The following is an 18,181-nucleotide window of genomic DNA, read 5'->3' as shown; positions in this document are numbered from 1 at the left end:
CAATGATCCCCGCCAGCTGCACCTGGATTCCCACCCCATCAAGCCTCACTCCCCCATCACCTGAACCCCCTACCAAGCCCCCACTCAGTCCTCCTGCCAAGCCCCATCTCTTTACATCCAGGTCCCCTTGAGGGCCAACCACAATCACGTGGGTCCCATTGCCCTGCACCCAGATCTCCCACTGGGCTACCTGCATCCAGATTGCTCCACAAACAAACCTGCTGGGCTGAGCCCACACCCCCACACCTGGTGCTCCTAGCAAAGAGGGGTAGGGTCCCACAGTGTTTCTGGGGCAAGGCCAGGTCTCAAGCTGCGGGTCAAGTGATGCCACGCTGCCGAGTTCCAAAACTACAGATGATCTGCTACCTCAAGGCAGCCAGCAGCCTCCACTCCCCACTACCATGCTGGGCTCACATTTATTTATGGACAAAATATTTGCAGGCTCCTAAAATACTGTGCACAGAACTTTTAAGTCTTTGGTCCCTAATTCCCTCAGCAGGGCTGCTGTGTAGCAGAAGAAAAGCACCAGGCCACTCAAACCACTGCTTCACAGACAGGTGAAATTCTAAAACGAGCTTCATTTTAGCTACTGCTGGTTTGGCATGTACCAAAAACGCCACAACTTCTCCTCCTTAAAGCTCACCTACACCACTATAAGTTAGAGTGCTGCCTGTGGCTACCAGGGAACGTGCTGTGATTGTAGATAGGACTAGTTTTTCACACCCATGAACTGTGCACATAGCTAAATTACCTTAAGAGACCCTGTTAGTCTTTTCTTGTCTTTCACCCAGCTGGTTTCGCACAGGAGCTTACTATTTAAATTGTAAGCTTCACAGCAAAGACTGTCACTTATTCTGTCTTTGTAAGGTACCTAGCAAGAGACCTCCAAAAGGTCAGTGCCTCAAGGTATTATGTAAGTAAGTGTTGCTTTCATAGGTCTTACGTGTTGACCAGTCTTTGCTCCTCTCCTAGATTAATCTTCATCCTAGATTCTTAACACCCAGAAAAGCAGACACAGAAGTGCAACAACCACCACTTCTGTTTATAGAATCCTTTAAGATGAACAATCGACTATCCCCTGATTGCCCTAATGCAAGTTTTCTAATAGACCAGAGCTAATTGTGGCTTTTTTGTTTGCTTCCTTGCTTGAAAAACAGCACCATCATAGGAACTAACTCTTTTACAAAAGTAACCATGGCAGAACTTTTATTTGAGGCTCAAATTTTCTTTGGCCAATCTGACACACTATGGCTTTCTGAATGTTATTCTGTGATGAAGCAATGGATAGAAAGATTACGGCACTGAGGCTGGACTGTATCCATTCTTTTAAGTGAATCCATTGCCTGTTTGCATTCAGTTCCATGTTTTCACTTCCAGTGTAAATTGTGAAGCAGATTGGCCACACCTTGCAGCCAATTTGCATATTTTTTGATTGTTTAGGGGTTTTGGTTTGTTTTTTGTTTGCACAGCATAAAAAGATCTGCAGGTCATTAATGTCCAGCTTTCCTTCCTTCTTCCTATTTCCTGCTTCCAGACAACTGGCACATGTAAGAAAACTTATAAAACTGAAACTGGTGGATTTTGTCACAAATGATCCAGGACACCATGTGCAGAATTAAAACTGAAGTGTTTTACAGTTTAAACTTGAGCATGCATTTTGAGCACCTCCCCCTTTCTGTGGGTGCCTTGATAGCTTTACAAACTCCTTTGAATAACACTTTGGAGGAGATATTTAGCAAAAGATGACTCAAAATCATGTCACACTAATGATCGCTAGGTAGTGACAGCTCCAGTCAGTTTAGTGAGCAAAGCGAATGCGATCGGTAAATTAAAATCTTGATCAGTAGAAATGAAAGCAATGCACAGCCTTGGATGCCTCCGCACTGGAATTCTGCCTGGCTGATACTAGTTCTCCATGACCTTTGCGTTACTTTGCCCTGCTGTTTACTGGGCTACTCTCTTCCATGTACCAACTGTGCAGGTGTGTATGTCCCTAGGGTGAATCTGCGACAGAGCCAGCACAGTTCTGATTTCTGGCTAAAGGATCATGTTCCTTGAATACAAGCTTTAGACTATTTTGTTATGCTTGCTTTGTAGCTGCCACACTTATATGCAATCTGTGCCAGCATGGATTTCTATTACCACTTGGATTTTTATGCGAGTACAACAGGCCCAGCGGTGGGGAAGGGCACATTTCTGCTCAGAAGCTGACAGTTCATTACTTTCCCCAGGAGTTCTCTACATCTAACCTTGCCAACCCTGAAGTTCATCATTCTGCTGCTGGAAGGAACACAAGCCCTGCTGGAGGAACAAGGCAAATCAAGCAAGGCAGTGGGAAGAAAAGAAAGAATAAAGCCACCACACTACTCTCTTTAGATTTATATTGAGCAAATATAAGCTTTGTGCTGCTAAGACACAAGGGCTGCCTGTTCTGCCTCTGACAGGGGACTGAAGTAGTAAAGCAAAGAAATAGGGCAATACTGTAAGCATGTCCATGCACTTGCTACCAGACAGCAAAATCCAGAGACTCTCTGCAGCAGCACCTACCTGGCTGGGGTGGATGTGTCTCTGGTGCTGGAGAAGTTCCAAAGAGGCGGGAGATAATGCTGCGTTTTTGCAGTGGGACTGCAACAGGCACTGCTGGGGAGGCTGTGGATGGCTGAACCTCTAGGGGAGGCACCGGTGACAAGGATGAGGGAGGCTCAGGAGATGCTGCTGTATTGGCAGGAGGCTGCTGAGGTGGTGGTGGCTGGGGGGTACCAGGACTAGAACTGTCTGTTGACGTGCAGCTGGGAGGTACTACGGGCGACTGGGAGCCAGAAGAAGGGCTCTGTCCATCAGCTGCCATTGGGGATGCGTGTCCACGACTTCGGGATTCCATCATTTCAAGGAAGCTGCAGGAAAGAGAAGTTACTCACCTGTAGTAACGATGGTTCTTCGAGATGTGTCCCCATGGGTGCTCCACAATAGGTGTTGGGCTCGCCCGGCGCCGCAGATCGGAATTCTTCTAGCAGTTTCTATTGGATTGCGCATGCGCCGACATGCACCGCTCCCTTGCAGGCCCCCGGCCATGTGCGCGATCCGGTCCCTGCCAGTTCCTTGACCAACCGCCTCGGATGCTCCTGAAAAACACCAAATAGAGATTCGAAGCAGGGAGGATAGGCGGGTGGTGGAGCACCCATGGGGACACATCTTGAAGAACCATCGTTACTACAGGTGAGTAACTTCTCTTTCTTAGAGTGGTCCCCGTGGGTGCTCCACAAATAGGTGACTACCCAGCAGTAACCCAAGTAAGGAGGTGGGTAATCGATTCATGTGCAGCTTGCCCCCGAGAGGACTGCTGTCGACAGACGGGTATCCTCCTTGAATACCCAACATAGGGCATAATGCTTGGCGAAGGTGTCGTAGGATGACCAGGTCGCCGCTCTACAGCTGTCTTTTAACGCGATGCCCTTGAAGGCTGTTGACGCCGCCACCGCCCTGGTGGAGTGAGCCCTAGGCGGGGCCAGCAAAGGGGTCTTTCGAAGCTCGTAGCATATTTTTATACAGGACACAATGTGCTTTGAAATTCTCTGTGAAGAGAGGCCTTCCCCTTTTGACCTGGGAGCGACACACACTAGGAGCCTGCCCGTTTTCTGGAAGGACTTAGTTCTGTCTTTGTAAAAGGCCAACGCCCTTCTCACATCTAGGAGATGTAGGCGCACCTCCTTGCTGGAGCTGTGAGGCTTTGGGTAAAACGAGGGTAAAACTATTGGTTCGTTAAGATGGAATTCTGAGGAAACTTTTGGAACGAAGGCTGGGTGTAACCGTAAGGTCACCGTCTCCTTTGAGAATACTGTGCAGGGTGGCGTTGCCATCACTGCTGCGAGCTCGCTCACTCTGCGGGCTGACGTAATCGCAAGGAGGAAGGTTGTTTTCATCGTAAGGAGTCGGAGGGGTACCATGGCTAGTGGTTCAAAGGGTGGCCCCGATAGCGTGCTGAGCACCAAGTCCAAATTCCACGACAGTGGAAGCGGTTTTCGAGGGGGCTGAAGGTTTACCAGCCCCTTCAAGAACCTTGTGACGATAAGGTGGGCGAATACAGTGGGCCCTTCCTCTGTATGCCGAAAAGCTGACATAGCAGCGAGGTGGACCTTTAGCGAGGACAGAGAAAGCCCGTCTCGTTTGAGGTCCAATAGGTATTCCAGTATTACGGTTATAGGAGCGTCAAGGGGAGCTAACTGCTTGGCGGAACACCAGGCTGTAAATCGAGTCCATTTCTGTTCATAAGTCCTCCTGGTGGAGGTCCTTCGGCTACACTCCAGGACTTGTTGTACTCCCTCCGTACACGTGCTCTAAGACGCTGAGCCATGGATTAACCATACTTGTAGGCGCAGACCCTGAGGGTACGGGTGCACCATGGACCCCTGAGCCTGCATGAGTAAGTCCGGCGCCACCGGTAGGGGAAGTGCTGGACGATCCGACATGCGCAGAAGCAGGGGAAACCATTGTTGCCAGTCCCAAGTTGGGACTATAAGTATCATGTGAGCTCTCTCCTTTCTGGCTTTCTGCAGAACCTTGTGGATAAGTGTTGTGGGGGGGAAATGCGTAGAGTAGAGGGCCCTTCCATGAAATCATGAATGCGTCCCCCAGGGACTCCTGCCCTATTCCTGCTCAGGAGCAGTACTGGGGACACTTCTTGTTGTACTGGGTGGCAAACAAATCGACTTGGGGAAACCCCCATGTACGAAAAATGCGCCGTAGCAGGTCAGAGGGGATCTGCCATTCGTGCGTGAGTGCGAAGCGCCTGCTCAGCTGATCTGCCTTCACGTTGTGAGCACCCGGCAAGTACGAGGCTTTCAACGTTATGTTGTTGGCGATGCACCAGTTCCACAATTGGACTGCTTCCGCACATAACGCACGGGATCGTGCCCCTCCTTGTCGATTGATGTAGAACATAGTGGAGGTATTGTCGGTATTGATCCTGACTACTTTGCCATGCAGGTAACCTCGAAAATGTCTGCACGCGTTGAACACTGCTCTGAGCTCCAGTATGTTTATGTGCAGTGTCTGTTCCGCAGGGGACCACAGCCCTTGCTTCACCTTGCTGCCAATGTGCGCTCCCCATCTTATGTGGGAGGCGTCGGTAGTAAGAAAGATAGAAATTTGTGGTTGGTGAAAAAGGCACCCCCACTAGCAGATTCTTGGGATTTTCCCACCACACTAGGGATCTACGCACCTCCGTTGTGGGCAACACTACCCTGTGGACAGTGTGGGATGCCGGTTTGTAAACACTCGCCAGCCAATGCTGCAGGCTTTGCATGTGTAACCTGGCATTCTGTAACACAAACGTCGCTGCCGCCATGTGCCCCAACAACTGCAGGCACGTTAGGACCGGCACCGTGGGGCTGTATGTCATGACTTGCACCAGGGAGTTGATGGTGCGGAAGCGGGCAGGTATACTCTTGCTGTGATAGAGTTTATGCGCGCCCCTATGAACTCTACATCTTGTGTGGGTTTGCTCTTTGACTTTGTGAGGTTGGTAACTGGGCCCAGTGAAGTAAACATGTTCGCGGTGACGCGTATCATGCGTAAGACCTCTGCCTTTGAGGCCCCTTTCAGCAGACAGTCATCCAGATATAGGAAAATAAACACCCCCTGTCTGTGCAGCTAGGCTGATACCACTGCCAGGGTTTTGGTAAAGACTCTGGGTGCTGAGGATAGGCCGAACGGAAGAACCCTGTACTGGAAATGTTCCCTGCCGACCGTGAAGCGGAGGAAGCGTCTGTGTGCTGGGTGGATTGTTATATGAAAGTAAGCATCTTGTAAGTTGAGGGCTGCAAACCAGTCTCCATCGTCCAGTGCCGTAAGTATGGAGGCAACTGTGATCATCCAAAAGCACTGCTTGCGCAAGTAACGGTTGAGGCCCCATAGATTCAAGATCGGTCTCCAGCCTCCTGTTTTCTTCTCTGTTAGGAAGTAGTGTGAATAAAAGCCTTTCCCTTGGAATTGTTCCGGCACTCTTTCCACCGCCCCTATGAACATGAGGTGATCTACCTCCTGTTTGAGCCTCGCCTCGTGGGCAGCGTCCCTGAGATGAGGCCTGGCGGGAGGCTTCATCAGTGGAAGTGACTGGAAAGGGATCGTGTAACCCGTGGCTATAATTTCTAGCACCCATTTGTCTGTGGTGATCTTTTGCCATTGGGAGTGGAACGGTTTGAGGCGATGATGGAACATGAGATGAGAGTGGCATTGAGCGATGGTGTTGAAAGTGCAGCCCCCGACATACCCGTCAAACTTGCTGTCTCTGGGCCTGCCCCGAGGGTGTACGGCTTTGTTGAGAACATCGCCTGGGAGTCCTGTATTGCTGCTGTTGATGGCGCCCTTGGTCGTAGCCTCGCTGATATTGAGCATGCTGTGGTTGGTAAGCGTAGCGTCTTTGCTGAGGATAAATTTCTTCTTCTTGTATGGGGGAGTATAAATACCCAAGGTCCTAAGTGTGGCCCTCGAGTCTTTGCTGGAGTGGAGGACCGAGTCGGTTGAGACCGCAAACAGCTTTTGCTTATCAAAGGGAAGATCCACGATCTTCGCCTGCAGGTCCCTGGGCATACCAGACGTCTGGAGCCAGGATTCCCTATGCATTACCACTGCTGCAGCTGTTGAACGTGCCGCTGTGTCTGCCACGTCCAGGGCAATCTGGACTCCCGTCCGCGACGCCGCATAGCCCTCTTGGACAATCGCCTTTAACACCGGCTTCTTGTCCTCCGGGAGTGAATCCATGAGGGAAGTGAGTCTAGAGTAATTCTCAAAGTTGTGGTTTGATAGATGTGCCGCGTAATTTGCCACTCTCAATAATAGGGTAGAGGAGGAATAGACCTTCCTGCCAAACAGCTCTAGCTTCTTAGCATCTTTATCCGATCCCCCCGACTTGTACTGAGACGTCTTCGACCTCTGCTGGGACGATTCGATCACCAAAGAATTGGGCTGAGGGTGACTAAAGAGGAACTCCATGCCCTTGGCTGGGACGAAGTACTTCTTATCCGCTCTCTTGTTTGTAGGCAGAATAGAGGCCGGGGTCTGCCATATGTTAGTGGCTGACTCCATAATGGCTTCGTCCAGCGGGATAGCGATTTCAGATGAAGCCGGGGATCTCAAATTTTTCAGGAGTTTATGATGCTTCTCCTGCACCTCTGCTGTTTGAATGTCCTGTGTGAAAGCTTCTCTTTTGAACAGCTCCTGGAATTGTTTAAGGTTATCTGGGGGGGGAGACATCCCCGGGGGCCATGGCCTCATCTGGGGAGGATGAGGAGGAACCACTGGGGTACACCTCTCTCAAATCCTCTGGCTCGAGGTCGATAATATACTTGTTCCCTGGAGGATTGTGAAGGGAAGTCTCGGGATTCTGGACCTAATTCCCCCATGAGACAACTGTGTTCCTGTCCAAGAGCGAGAGTGTACACGGGGGTATTGATGAGAAGCAGGGGAGGACCTGCCCCTGGATCTAGACCTGCGGTGTCTGTGTTCAGCATGATGAGGACGACCATAGCAGCACAGGCAAGGGCCCGGTGATGGAGAGCTGGACCACAATCGGGGAGTGTACCCATGATGTCTGGGAGAGCAGGACCTCCGTGACGACATAGATAGTGGTGAAGCTGGTTTGTGATAGTACTCAAGGGGATCCATGCCCAGAAATGGTGACGGTGGCCCAAGCCATGGTGAAATTGGTTGGAGGAACGGAGAGGGAGGCCCTAAATAAGCTGGTGGAGTTACAGCCTGTCGGTGCGGTGTGTGTATCTCGGGGGGCTAGGAGATAAGGGCAGCGCGGCCCTGCCTGGAGATGGACTGAGGTGCCGAGCTTTTGTTTTTGCCTTGCCCCTCTCCTGCGGGGTGGGCGCCGCCCCTTCCCATGCCGGGGATCTCAGCCCTGTTGTTGGCACCATGCTCGGCACAGTCAGCGGCGGTGCCACGCGGGTAGCTTCCTCCAGCACCAATAGGCTCCGTGCCGGGTGCCCCTGAGCTGTCGGTGCCGCAGAAGCCGGTGCTGCCGATTCCGGCGCTGGCCTCGCTGGCGCTCGTGGTGCCTTCTGTGTCACCTGTTGTGTAATTGGAGGCTCAGCCTCTGCCACATGCGCTGCTGCGCTGCCGCTTTCATGAGCTTGCGGCTGGGGGCTCTGCGTTCCACTTGTCCTGCCCGCTGGGCCTGCCGGCAAGGATCGAGCCGGGGAGAGTTTCCTCCTCTTCTGCACCAAGGGGGTCAAAGAGGCTGCCTTCCTTTTATGCAACCCAGAGGGCCCTTCTGTGTGAGGCTTCTCTGGTGGTTCCGGCTGGAGAGCCTTAACAAGATCATTTTGAGCCTCATCTCTCTGTCTTTCCTGGCCCTGGCTGTAAGCTTAGCGCAGTGGGAACACTTCTGGGTAACGTGTGACTCTCCCAGGCAGTGAATGCATTCACTATACCCATCGGAGGCCGGCATAGCCTCGCGGCATGACTCACACTTCTTAAACCCCGAGGCAGCCATCGCGGTGAGTCTTTACTGTTAATAAGGTACTTAGCCACTAATCAGTGCTTTCTAACCCAAAATAACAATCACCGGCCTGTGGGGCAGCGGATGGCTTAACTAGCCTTCTTGTCCGCCCCTCTCTCCTTCATTCCTCTTCTTTCTACTGTCTAATATTCTCTCTTTTTTTTTAGTGACAAAAAACAAACAAACTACACATAAAAACAACTCTCTTATCTGTCTCTGGCTTTAGCCGGAGCGGATTCCGTCTGCAGCCGATGGCGGTTGAGAAGGAACTGGCGGGGACTGGATCGCACACATGGCCGGGGGTGCGCAAGGGAGCGGCGCGCGTCGGCGCACGCGCGATCCAATAGAAACTGCTAGACGAATTCCGATCTGCAGCGCCGGGCGAGCCCGACACCTATTGTGGAGCACCCACGGGGACCACTCAAAGAAGGAAGAATGGATTGCAGACATAACTGGAACAGCACACTTCATAGGGCCTCGCATTAACAGCCTTGTGCTTCTCTGGCCATAGCCCAGAGCTAGGAGCCAGGAGAGCAAGGTGCCACGCCCAGTGCTTCCAATAATTTCCTGGGCAACCCTAGACAAGCCCACTTCATGTCTCTGTGCTTAACGCACCCCATCCACAAACCTAGCACATAATGGGAGCTGAAGGTTAATCAGTGTTTGAAAAAGTGCAGTGACCTCCTCAGATGGAAGGCAGCTTCACACAACATTAGTACCTATAGGTCATCATTCCATGTTTGTACATTAAGTTCACTGGCATGAGTGTCCAGGCGGTTTTTAAGGCCAGAAAGACCAACCCTTGGCTAGGACGACTGAGTTCGGGTTAGGTCTGCTTTGTGCAGGGGGTTGGACTAGATGACTAGCAAACTGTCTGGTTTGCAAGTCAGTTCCTGAGGGTGCTGGACTAGAGAGGCATATGACTCACTAGTGCTTTGCCACTTCACCTTATTCAGCTCCACCTCAATTTCTCTTCCCTCCCAAAGCTCATGTGTCATGAATGAGGGCAGGGAAGGTGTTAATCTCTCCTGCCATACTTCAATCCCAGGTGAGCCAATGGGAGTGAAGTAGCTTTGTTTAAACCGAGAACTGCAGCTTTCAGAGCCTTCTCTTCCGCGGAGCAGCAGGGAAGCAGCCTGGGGGAGATGTCTCCCAGCCATTCAGAAATATGCAGAGTGTCGCAAAATCACCCAAAACAAAGTAAGTAAAAGGGAAATGTATGGTTAGATGCAATCAGATTATGCTTATTTTGAATAAGTTTGGGCTGGCTGCTCTGTCCTCTCTCTTTTGTGTTGTTTGACTTGATCTTTTTCCCCTGGAACTTTTAAGATAAATCCAAGGGAAATATTTTTCTCTGCCTGCAACCCATGATTTATTCTCTCGTTTTGTAAATAAATCACTTTTTCAAAGCAAGCAATCTGATGCCTGTGCCTGAGAAGGGTCTGTGTACGCACCTTTCAGCCACACAGCTATCAGGTTACAGCTTGGTTTGGTTTTCAAGTCCCAGTGGAAGGATGAAGAAGGATGGAATTTTCCCCACAGGGGGCATCCCCCAGTGTGCCTGCCTGGGAAAAAGGGTTCTACAAGAACTGGAGCGATGGCAGCTACCTTCCAGGGTCTAGGGGATCTGTGCCCCTGAGAAGTTTTAAAGTAAAGCCTGTGGATAGGCATGATGTTTTTTAAGTCTCTGCAGGGCCCCACTTTCTGCACTCACAGTGTGGAGTGGGGAGGGATCCCTGACATCATGTCTGAAGGCAAAGAGCCAGAGCTGGAATTTAAAGAGCAAGCTTTGCATTGGAGACTCTCCTAATTTATATGAGACTAAGTGAAATACCCAAACAAATACTAATAGTATCCCTGGGACCTTCCATGACTCATGTAAAGTATCGTTACCCAACAGACAGAAACAACATAGACTGAAGCAAAAAGGTTAGAAAGGAGGGCTCAGGAACATACATTTCATAGTTCTGGTCTTCTGTCTCTTGCTGCACTGAGAGCTCTTCCAATGTTGCATCAATATCTAGCTGATTTGTCTCCAGCTGGCGGAGCAATGTCTCCCTCTGCAGAAAACAAAACAAAGAGCTGAACAGGAAAAGTCACTGTACCAGATACCTGGGAGCTTGCAAGTTCTTGCATTAGCACTCATGTCACCACTTTATTCATATCTCTCTCTCTCTCTAATCTCTCTCTCTAATCATCCAGACATTTGTTAGGAGACCAATACAGCAGCACACAGACAATCCAATAAGTTTTGTTGGGGATAACGTCTTGGTACAAGTGCTGAAGGAACCGACCAGAGGCTGTGCACAACTTGACCTGCTACTCAGTGGGTGGCAACCTGGGCTGCAGTGATCATGAGGTGGTATATTTCAGGATCCTGACAAAAGGAGGGTGAGCAGTAACATACAGACCATTGATTTCAGAAGAGCAGACTGACTCCCTAAGAGAACTGACTGGCAGGATCCCTTGGGAAAGGAAGATGAAGGGGAAAAGAGTTCAGGAGAACTGGGAGTATTTTAAAGAAGTCTCACTGAAGGCACAGGAACAAGTCATCCCACTGCATAGTAAGAAATGCAAACCAGCTTGGCTTAAGAGGGAAATCCTTATTCAGCTCAAACTCAGAAAGGATGCAGATAAGAAATGGAAACGTGGACAGCTGACTAAGGACAAATATAAATATATGGCTGGAGAATGCTGGGCAGTGACCAGGAAAGCAAAAGCACAACTGGAACTGCAGCTAACAACGGATGTTAAGGGTAACAAGTAGGGTTTCTACAGGCATATTACCAACAAGGTGGTGATCAGGGAAGGTGTGGGGCCATTATTGGATAAGAGGTAACCTAGTGACAGATGATGTAAGAAAAGCTGAAGTACTCAATGCTTTTTTTGGCTCAGCCTTCATGGACAAGGACAGCTCCCACGCTACAGTGCTAGACAATGCAGTGTGGGAAGGTGGAGAGCAGCCCTCAGTGGGGAAGGAACAAGTTAAGAGCTACTTAGAAAAACTAGATATACACAAATCCACATGTCTGCATCTAATGCACCCAAGGATACTGAGGAAATTGGCAGACGTCAGTGCCAAGCCTTTGGTCATTATCTTTGAAGACTCTTAGAGATCAGGAGAGATCCCAGATGATTGGAAAAAGGTAAATGTAGTGCCCATCTTTAAAAAAGGAAGGAGGACAATCCAAGGAAATATAGATCAGCCAGCTTTACCTCAGTCCCTGGGAAAATAATGGAGGGGGATCCTCAAAGAATCCATTTTGGAGCACTTGGAAGAGAAGGACTGATCAAAGGTAGTCAACATGGATTCACCAAGGGCAAGTTGTGCCTGACACATCTGATTAGCTTCTACGATGAGCTAACAGGCTCTGTAGCATGGGGAAGTCAGCGCATACGATACACACCTTGACTTACCAAAGTTTTTGACAGTCTCCCACAACATTCTTGCCCGTATACGAAGGAAGTATGGATTGGATACATGGACTATAAAGTGGATAGAAAGCTGGCTTGACGGTCAGGCCCAAAAGGTAGTGATCAATGGCTCAATATCCGGATGGCGGTTGGTTTCAAGTGGAGTGCTGGAAGGCTTGGTTCTGGGGCTGGTGTTGTTCAACATCTTTATTAATAACATGGATGAGAACTGGATTGCACCCTCAGAAAGTTTGCGCATGACACTAAGCTAGGGGGAGAGGTTGCTACACTGGGAGGGTAGAGATAAGATCCAGTGTGACCTGGATAAACTGGAGGATTGGGCCAAAAGAAATCTGATGTGATTCAACAACGTGAAGTGTGAAGTCCTACACTTGGGACGGAAGAATCCCAAGCATTGTATAGGCTGGCAATGGACTGGCTAAGCAGCAGTACAGCTGAAAATGGATGTAGGGATTATGGTAAGAACATAAGAACATAAGAATGGCCATACTGGGTCAGACCAAAGGTCCATCGAGCCCAGCATCCCATCTGCCGACGGTGGCCAATGCCAGGTGCCCCAGAGAAGGAGAACAGAAGACAACGATCAAGTGATCCATCTCCTGCCCTTGTTCTGAAGGCTAGGGCACCATACTTTATCCCTGGCTAATAGCCATTTATGGACCTAACCTGCAAAAATTTATCAAGCTCTTTTTTAAACCCTAATAGAGTCCTGGCCTTCACAGCCTCCTCGGGCAAGGAGTTCCACAGGTTGACTGTGCGCTGTGTGAAGAAAAATGTCCTTTTATTAGTTTTGAACCTACTACCCATCAATTTCATTTGGTGTCCCCTAGTTCTTGTATTATGGGAAAAGGTAAATAATTTTTCTATATTCACTTTCTCCACACCATTCATGATTTTATATACCTCTATCATATTGCCCCTCAATCGCCTCTTTTCCAAACTGAAAAGTCCCAGTCTCTCTAGCCTCTCCCCATATGGGACCCTTTCCAAGCCCCTAATCATCTTAGTCGCCCTTTTCTGAACCTTTTCTAATGCCAAGATATCTTTTTTGAGGTGAGGAGACCACATCTGCACGCAGTACTCAAGATGTGGGCGTACCATAGTTTTATATAGGGGAAGTATGATATCTTTTGTCTTATTATCGATCCCTTTTTTAATAATTCCTAACATCCTATTTGCCTTACTAACTGCCGCTGCACACTGCGTGGATGTCTTCAGAGAACTATGCACTATAACTCCAAGATCCCTTTCCTGATCTGTCGTAGCTAAATTTGACCCCATCATGTAGTACGTGTAATTTGGGTTATTTTTTCCAACATGCATTACCTTACACTTACCCCCATTAAATTTCATTTGCCATTTTGCTGCCCAATCACTCAGTTTGCTGAGATCTTTTTGTAGTTCTTCACAATCCCTTTTGCTTTTGACTGTCCTGAACAACTTGGTGTCATCTGCAAACTTTGCCACCTCACTGCTTACCTCATTTTCTAGATCATTGATGAACAAGTTGAACAGGATCGGTCCCAGGACTGACCCCTGGGGAACACCACTAGTTACCCTCCTCCATTGTGAAAATTTACCATTTATTCCCACCCTTTGTTTTCTGTCTTTTAACCAATTCCCGATCCATGAAAGGACCTTTCCTCCTATCCCATGACCACCTAATTTACATAAAAGCCTTTGGTGTGGGACCGTGTCAAAGGCTTTCTGGAAATCTAGGTATATTATGTCCACTGGGTGCCCCTTGTCCGCATGTTTATTAACCCCTTCAAAGAATTCTAATAGATTAGTTAGACACGACTTCCCTGTGCAGAAACCATGCTGACTTTTGCCCAACAATTCATGCTCTTCTATGTGCCTTGCAATTTTACTCTTTACTAGTGTTTCTACTAATTTGCCTGGTACTGATGTTAAACTTATCGGTCTATAATTGCCAGGATCTCCTCTAGAGCCTTTTTTAAATATTGGTGTTATATTGGCCGTCTTCCAGTCATTTGGTACCAAAGTGGATTTAAAGGATAGGTTACAAACCACTGTTAATAACTCCGCAATTTCACATTTGAGTTCTTTCAGAACCCTTGGGTGAATGCCGTCTGGTCCTGGTGGATGAAAGCCTGGATATGAGTAAACAGTGTGCCCTTGTAGCCAAAGAGGCTAATTGCATACTGACATGCATTAGGAGGAGCATTTTGAGCCAATCTAGAGAAGCAGTTATTCCCCTATATTTGGCACTGGTGAGGCTACATCTGGAATAGTGCATCCAGTTCTGGGCTCCCCAGTATAGAGAGGATGTGGGTGCATTAGAGCAGGTCCAGCGGAGGGCAACAAAAACGATTAAGGGGCTGGAGCACATGATCTGTGAAGAGAGGCTGAGGGATTTGGGCTTATCTAATTTGCAGAAGAGAAGACTGAGGGAGGATTCAATAGCAGCCTCCAGCTTCCTGAAAGGCAGCACTAAAGAGGATGGAGAACAACTTTTTTCAGTGGTGACAGACAGCAAAACAAGGAGCAATGGTCTGAAGTTAGAGGTAGAGGAGTAGGTTGGATATTAGGAAAAACTACTTCACCAAGAAGGTGGTGAAGCACTGGAGTGCGTTGCCTAGAGAGGTGGTGGAATCTCCATCCCTAGAGGCTTGACAACGTCCTGGCTGGGATGATTTAGTTGGGGTTGATCCTGCTTGAAGAAAGGGCCTGGACTCGATGACCTCTTGAGGTCCATTCCAGCCATATGATTCTATGATATACATATTTTAGAGCATGTCTGCCTGTTGGTGCTACATTTGCTCAGAAACTCCTCGTACACCATAAGAGCTACAACCACAAAATCTGGTATGCAGCTTCTTCTTACCCAACTTAAACCAAGGTCAGGGTGTTTTGCCTGCAAAGTGGTAAATGCTGGAAATCTCAGGACTTCCCAGAACATGGAAGGGGGGGGTGGGGCAGACGGAGGAAGAGGAAAAAGCAAGAGGCAGATGGGGGATGCAATACTAAGAATGGCCATGGGGACAGTGAAGCACCAAGAGAGGCCAGCTGGGCTGGGGCTCTGCCATCTTGCCTGCCACCAGACAGGGAAAGTAGCTCTCCTGCCTCAAACCCAGAGCCTGCCCCCGCATCCCTGAGGAGAGGCTGCAGGCCGCAGTGGACTGCTGTATGGGAGGCCAGACCCCAGATAGCCTGGCAGGCCACGTGAGGCAGCAGGAGGCTGGCCAGCCCCAAAAGCCTGCCCCAGCCACACATCCGCGCCAGAGCTGCTCGTTCTGTTGGCTGTGCTGCAGCAACCATAGCAGGCTTTGCTTTGCCTTGTGCCCTCGGGCCACCTGCATACCGGATGGGGCCAGGGCCTCAAGGTCTGCGGTGAACAGTGCCATTGGTACTGCTCTAGATCAGCGCTCAGCAACCTTTACCACCTCGCGGCACACGTCAGCACTTGTTATAATTTCACAGCACTCCCAACGTACATAACCCAATCCTCTCTCCTCTCCAGGGCTATGTCTACACGATCCCAAAACTTCGAAATGGCCATGCAAATGACTTTGAAGTTTACTAATGAAGCGCTGAAATACATATTCAGCGCCTCATTAGAATGCCGGCAACCAAGGCACTTCGAAATTGCTGTGGCTTGTCCAGACAGGGGTCCTTTCGAAAGGACCCCGGCAACTTTGAAATCCCCTTTTTCCTATGTATTTCAGCGCTTCATTAGCAAACATTTTGAAGTTTTGGGATAGTGTAGACACGGCCCTCCAGAGCCAGGCACCCCCAGCTCGAACCCAATCCCTCTCCCCCCTCCTGCAGAGCCAGGCACCCCCGGCTCAAACCCAATCCCTCTCCCCCATCCTCCAGAGCCAGGCACCCCCAGACTCTTCCCCCTGCCCTAACTCAATGCCAGCACCTCAGAGCCACCCTCACCACTGCCTGAGCTGTCGCCACCACCACACCGCTCCCCCACCAAGCGGTGGGGCGCATACACAGAGTGGGGGGTGACACTCCCAGCATACAGCTCTGAGGCACACCAAGCAACTGCTTCATAGCGCACCGGCTGCGGCGCGCTGCTGTAGATCAGGCTTTGGCTGAATGCCACCTTCAGTGCTCCAGTGGGAAAGGCAATCAGAGGAATTAGGTACCGGACAGTCTGTACACTGCACTGGCCCATCAGGAAGGCCTGGGTGTGAACTGCTTTCTGGAGTTAATCCAGCCCAGACCACAGCAGGCCGCTGATAAACCAGCGAGGAGAGTGACTGCTGGAGGGGTCCTACTTTATAGCCTGAGTATGAGTTTCACTCTCCACTTTCCTGATGCAAGATTCATGAGTAAGATGAAGACAGGGAAGTGTAATTTAAAACTGACCCACACTGGAGTGGAAAGAGAACACTGGGAGAGTGAGCAGCCTGTGATCTCAGACATAATTACAGTAGGGTCTCAACATTCGCCAGGGTGCCACCTTGAGAACCCTTGTGAATGCTGAATTTCACGAATATGGTTCTCACGTGAAGCCTGGCTGCCCTTGCTCCCGCCCAGGGCCCCGGGTGAAGCGGCTGCTCGTTAATTGAATTTGCAAACATTAAGTTGGCGAATCTGGAGACTCTACTGTAGTCAACTATTCCCCCTCAACATTAACAGCTGTGGGCTGCTGTGTCGGGGGCTAAAGTCGCTCTCTGGAAGAATGGCTGACCAAACTGTACATGCCTTTTGCAGCACAGAGATTTTTCTCTCCTTTACCCCTACTCTGCATGGCAGAGAAAGGCAGTTTATCTTGGGGACTGAGACAAGGAAGCTGAGGAGCCTGAGGGATTTGCTTGTGTAACTTCTTGCTGGCGGGGAAGGAAGCAGAGGTGCTCTGTGTGACTGGTTTGGTTTGCCTTATAGTGGAGGAAACTCAGTCTGGGCTGTAAGTAGCCTTGCTCTAAGCAATTTGCCCAGGTTTGGCTCTCTCAGTAGTGCCTGAAAAACCCTCCATATATTATAGCTTGTAAATGTTGAGGTTACCTCTGGAGCTTCCCCTGACACAGGAGGAAGGGATAGCCTAGAACACAGACTTTATGGTCTGCAGACCAGGGCCCCAGCTAGGCCCTTAGCCCAGGGTTTCAGTCCTTAAAGCCCCTTTCATAATCCTACTGCTGCAGCCAGAGGGATGTAACACAGCAGGGAGTTGCCATGGCTGGAGGAGAAGGACCTCTCACCCAGCTGTGGCAGCTCTGTGTGTGGTACCCCTAAGCCCCTTCTCAGGGCTTATTAGGCAGCTGTGCAGGTACACAGCAGAGGGAACCATGCCATGCCGGTGTCCTACAGCTACCTAAAGAGACATGGGAGACCGCTTAAGAGTGTGCCTCCGGCAGAAGAGTGGAAACAGGTTATTCTGTGCGGTTTTCTACAGGGTGCTACTTTACTGTAGAAACTGAGGATGCAAATCTCAAATACTGGGAGCACCAGACTGTAGCTTTTGGGATTTGGACATTCTCTATTGAAAGAGATGAGTGCAAGTGCTATATTTATACAGCATCTGCTTGGAGAACTTACTGGCTAGCTGGATTTCACTGTCTCTCTTTGCTGTGTTTGTTTTAGGGACTGCTGAATTGATGACAGGCATTAACTAGCACAGGAGCCATGTTTGTTCTGCTAGATACACACGTGCACACAAATGGTTCTCTTCAATGTGAATTTATTGCTGATGAAAAATACTAGAGTGCAGTCAGAGCGTCTGAGCACCACACCACACCCTTTCCCTCGCTATGACAGCAGCAGCACAGTACCTTAGGGTACAAGGTATTTCACCCACTAGTGCCTATTTGGTTCTTGACTCTCTGATCAGGCTGCCAAGAAGGGGAAAGCAGAGGGGCAGATTTTTGAGATGCGCGTACCTACGCAAAGGAACCAGATAGACAAGATCTTTGGGACAAGATCTGTGGCTGCCACCAAAATGGTCTTAATTTCACTTGATAACCAGGCCACAAAAAAACTCTTCATCCAACCCATAAGCCTTTTGCTCCACTGCGTATTTTCTTAATTGATTTTTAATTAAGTGGTCAATTTAAGAAAAGTTAATCTAACAACAACGAGTATCTGTGTAACAGTTTAGATTTCTTCTTGACTTGTTGGCCTACCAACAATGCAGTTTACAAATGTATACCTGCACATCCTGTTCATTGCACAGTACTGACCCTTGAACCCTTCTCCCTTGATATGGGTGTGTTTAGGTAGATAAGGTAGAGCACTGACTTCAGCAGCAAAATGCCCACTCAACTCTCT

The 18,181-nt window shown here is 49.4% G+C and overlaps 1 protein-coding gene across 2 annotated transcripts in view; it reads right to left on the bottom strand.

Annotated features, from left to right (window-relative positions):
* RABL6 (RAB, member RAS oncogene family like 6) overlaps positions 1–18,181 on the bottom strand; it is a 79,519-nt gene that overhangs the window by 24,460 nt on the left and 36,878 nt on the right. For both annotated transcript variants that reach the window (XM_075015514.1, XM_075015513.1), the window contains exons 8-9: positions 10,460–10,563; positions 2,548–2,894 (exon numbers count right to left, since the gene is read on the bottom strand). In XM_075015514.1, coding sequence (XP_074871615.1) covers positions 2,548–2,894; positions 10,460–10,563 — 451 coding nt within the window. The remainder of the gene's footprint in view (positions 1–2,547; positions 2,895–10,459; positions 10,564–18,181) is intronic.

This window comes from Carettochelys insculpta, chromosome 21 (genome assembly GCF_033958435.1).
Source record: "Carettochelys insculpta isolate YL-2023 chromosome 21, ASM3395843v1, whole genome shotgun sequence".
NCBI classification, from domain to species: Eukaryota; Metazoa; Chordata; order Testudines; family Carettochelyidae; genus Carettochelys; species Carettochelys insculpta.
This window is presented reverse-complemented; position numbering and strand designations above follow the sequence as displayed.